At 44.4% G+C, this 4,314-nt stretch overlaps 1 protein-coding gene across 1 annotated transcript in view; it reads right to left on the bottom strand.

Annotated features, from left to right (window-relative positions):
* Nucleotides 1-3,190, bottom strand: part of LOC121387665 (glycine-rich cell wall structural protein 1-like) — an 8,085-nt gene extending 4,895 nt beyond the window's left edge. The window contains exon 1 of the mRNA XM_041518852.1: nucleotides 3,143-3,190. Coding sequence (XP_041374786.1) covers nucleotides 3,143-3,190 — 48 coding nt within the window. The remainder of the gene's footprint in view (nucleotides 1-3,142) is intronic.
* Between the last annotated feature and the right edge of the window lie 1,124 nt (nucleotides 3,191-4,314).

Here is a 4,314-nt window from a genome sequence, read left to right as displayed (position 1 = left end):
AAGTAGGTGGGCCAGTAGGCCGAGGTCACGTGACAAGGCCGTGACGTCATCAAGGTCACGGTCACGGAAAGTAGGTCATGACTCTATACAGGCCTTGGTACTACTGTGGTATGTGCTATCCTGTCTGTGGGATGGTGCATATAAAAGATCCTTTGATACAAATGGAAAAAAATGTAGCGGGTTTCCTCTCTAAGATTATAATATGTCAAAATTACCAAATGTTTGACATCCAGTAGCCGATGATTAATGAATCAATGTGCTCTAGTGGTGCAGTTAAACAAAACGAACTTTTAACAATAATTTATTTTCCTCCCGTTCCAACCAATGCCCCACGACTAGATATACAAAAGGCGATATGTACTTCAAGTCTGTAGAAAAGTATAATACCATACGCCTAATTATTTTTAACTGTTTCTTTATTGGTTAGGCAAAAAAATCTATGCAGACCCGGCAACGGGTTTCCTTTTTTAAAATCTCTTTCTATCGACCAGGTGTCGAAAATAACTATATTTGACACCAAGATAGCTTCTTAGTAGTTTAAAAACATTCTGTGGTCTCGTTAAACTTTCATACGCCTTTCATTTCTCTTCCGGTCTACATTCATTTACCGTAAACCTGACATGGGAATTCTGTTAGGGATAATAAAAATCGGCAACCAATCAAAACACTAGAAAATTAAGCGATCGCTCATTGTGACTTAATAGTCTGGAAGCGATAAACTGGCGAGAAGATACATTTATTGAATTCCGGTTACCCTAAGAAACTGAATTACCCATAATCCCACAGCAACGTAACGACTTCCGCAATCAAGCCGAACCGCATAAGGACCATAAAGGGGCCGAAAGCCGTTCAGGCTAGTACTAGGCTACAGGAGAAAGTTTCTGGCCGAATCGGCAGAATTAATCAACAAATTACTATGGAGGCCCGACGGGGCAATAAATCGCGGCAAATATACTCACAGGTCAATTAGCATTTCATCTGCTGGTGATTAATTGAAAGCGACGAGTCAAAACGCCGGACCATAAGAAAGACATGACGATACATAAATGTAATTTTCGTTTTTGTCCCAGTGTCGTGTTTGTGTGTTGATTTTGGTGTCGATTTCGCCAAGTGTGAAGAGAAAAGAATCGTTATGTCTGGCGACGCCTGGAAAAACAACCAGATCTACCTTTAAGTGGCCTCCCAGAGGTTCGATAATTGACTATTCAATTAATCTCGATTATCTTGCCTCTGTACTGCGAAAAGTACTGAGTCTCGGGAAAAAAAAGTATTCCAATAAAAGCTATAACAGCAAAAGAAGGATACGTTATGTATTTGATTGCTCCCTATCATTTGGATCAAATAGCCACTGGTTTTGGTCAAAACTTTTTCAGTATCATGACTTTTTGATATGTGAAGCATTTTATTTCCAACTTATTTTCTTGCTTATATCCAATTAAGGTTTTAATCGGAAAAACAACGCTGTCCTGGGCACATACACCTCGGTCTAGTTGGACTGTTTGACAACAGGATCCAGTGGGTTAGTAAGCGTTGGAATGTACGCGATATCGGAAGGTAGCGAGAGAGGAGTGAAGTAGGCCCCCTGAGGGTGTAGTGGGTCTTACCCATTTAAAAATATTGGACCAATCACCACCTTTCGTCTTTACAGTTATTTGGTGCATACGCTCTGGGTGGGAGCCAATACCACAGTGGTTAAGCAGCCATCGGAACGCAGGCTGGTAGGTACATGGTTCTCGCTCCGTCAACCCAGAGCGAGTTCTTTTTAAGGGACTCAAGGGGTTAAGGTGTAACAGGCTACTACACCGTCTTCTCTCTCACTAAATGACTAAACTATTAAAAAACAACCAACCCACTTGACAGCTCAAATAAGCTTTAAAGTGGTGTGTACCAGGAACAGCGTGGCTTGAAACTTACTGGGATATAACAGCACAAACATAAGACCCCAAAAAAAGAGAGAATATGAATGATGGACAAAACATAAGATGCAGTTATTTCTTCTTTCTTACTTGTTTTAAATTTTTCTTACATTGTAAATTTTCTGTTTATTTTCCTTTCCAATATGGTTTAATAATATAGTAATTTTCATTCTTTAGCTTGTGATTTTTTTCAGGACTTTTTTACTGTATAAAACAGTAGACGACTAAGGAGACTATCACTTACACACGCACGATTTTAAAAAATAGTTGTGACCACCAAAACAGGACACAAGAAAGGCGGTTTTGAATTGGCTCGAATGAAAAAAAACCATGAACCTAAGGATTTAAGATCGCAGTTTTCCCTCCCTCCCTCCCTCAGGGGTCCCCTCCTCTACTCTCTGAGAAAGGTTTCCTCTGTCTCTCTCTCTCTTCTCTCTCTCTCTCTCTCTCTCTCTCTCTCCTCTCTCTATCTCTCTCTAAATCTTCTCCCTCTCTCCCTCTCAATCAATCACTCACTCCATCCCCTCACCTCTCTATCAGTGTCTGTCTGTCATGTCTGTAGTCTGTCTATCGTGCTCTCTGTCGTCTGTCGGTCATGTCTGTCTGCTCTCTCTCTCTATCTAGAGATCTCTCTGTCTCTCTCTAGCTCTCTAGATCTCTATATCTCTCTCTATTTCTATCTCTCTATATCTCTCTCTCCCGCTCTCCATCATCTAAGTCTGTTAAGTCTCTCTCTCTCTCTTATCTCCTCTCTCTCTCTCTCTCTCTCTCTCTCTCTCTCTACTCTCTCTAGCTCTCTCTCCTCTCTCTATCCCTCCCCCACATGTGTTCGCATATATCTCTCTTTGTGAGAAATCCATCATCACCACTCATTACCACCACCTCGCTCATCCCACCCTCATTCATCACCATCATCACCTTCACCATTCCATTCCCACACAACAACATTACCACCACCACCATCAATCACCACCACCATCACCACCACCACTCATCATTCCCCACCCACAACCACCCCTAACACCACATCATTAGATCACATCCCCACCACCCTCATGACACAACAACACCATCACCCCCATTTCTACTTACCACCATCTCCATCATCACCACCACCACCACCCAACCATCACAACCAGCACCACCACCTCACAACCCACCACCACTCATACACCATCACAAGCATCATCACTATCGCCCAACCACCTACTCTCAAAAAAACTCACACCATCACTCTCACCACCACCACCACCATCACCACCAACCACTCTCATCACCAACCACCATAATCACCAAACCATCATACCACATCACGCCCACGCCATAAGTACCCCCCACCACCCCCAATCATCTCTCTCTCTCCTCTCTATCTCTCTCTCTCTCTCTCTCTACGAAACTCTCTCTCTCTCTCCTCTCTCTTCCACTGCTGTTCGGCATATATTCTCTCTTTGTGAGAACATCCATCATCACCCTCATTACCACCACCCATCTCTCACAAACCATCATCATCACCATCATTACCACCACCATCATCACCACCATCATCATCACCATCATCACCAGCACCATCATCTTCACCATCATTACCACCAACATCATTACCACCACCACCATCATCACCACCACCACCATCACCACCACCATCATCATCATCACCACCACCACCACCACCATCACCACCACCACCATCATCCACCATCATCATCATCATCACTATCATCATAGCCACCCATACATCACCACCACCCTCATCATCACACAACCAACCACAACCACCTCACACCACCATCATCACCACCACAATCATCACAACCACCATCATCATTACCACCACAGTCATCACCACCACCACCACCACCATTACCACCACCACCACCACCATCATCACCACCACCATTACCACCACCGCCATCATCACCATCATTACCACCACCATCATCTCTCCTCTCTCTCTCTCTCTCTCTCTCTCTCTCTCTCTCCTCTCTCTCTCTCTCTCTCTCTCTCTCTCTCTCTCTCTCCCCTCACTGTGTTCGCATATATCTCTCTTTGTGAGAAATGCATCATCACCATCATTACCACCAACATCATTACCACCACCATCATCACCACCACCATCACCACCACCATCATCATCACCACCACCACTACCATCACCACCACCATCATGACCACCACCACCATCATCACCATCATCACCATCATTACCACCACCATCACCACCACGACCACCACCATCATCACCACCACCACCATCATCATCACCACCACCACCACCACGACCATCACCACCACTACCACCATCACCGCCATCATCACCACCACCACCACCATTAACACCACCACCATCACCACCATCATTACCACCACCATCATCATCATCACCACTATCATCGCCACC

Source organism: Gigantopelta aegis, chromosome 13 (genome assembly GCF_016097555.1).
Source record: "Gigantopelta aegis isolate Gae_Host chromosome 13, Gae_host_genome, whole genome shotgun sequence".
Lineage (NCBI taxonomy): Eukaryota > Metazoa > Mollusca > Gastropoda > Neomphalida > Peltospiridae > Gigantopelta > Gigantopelta aegis.
Note: the sequence above shows the minus strand (reverse complement) of the source record. Positions and strands in the feature narration are given on the sequence as shown.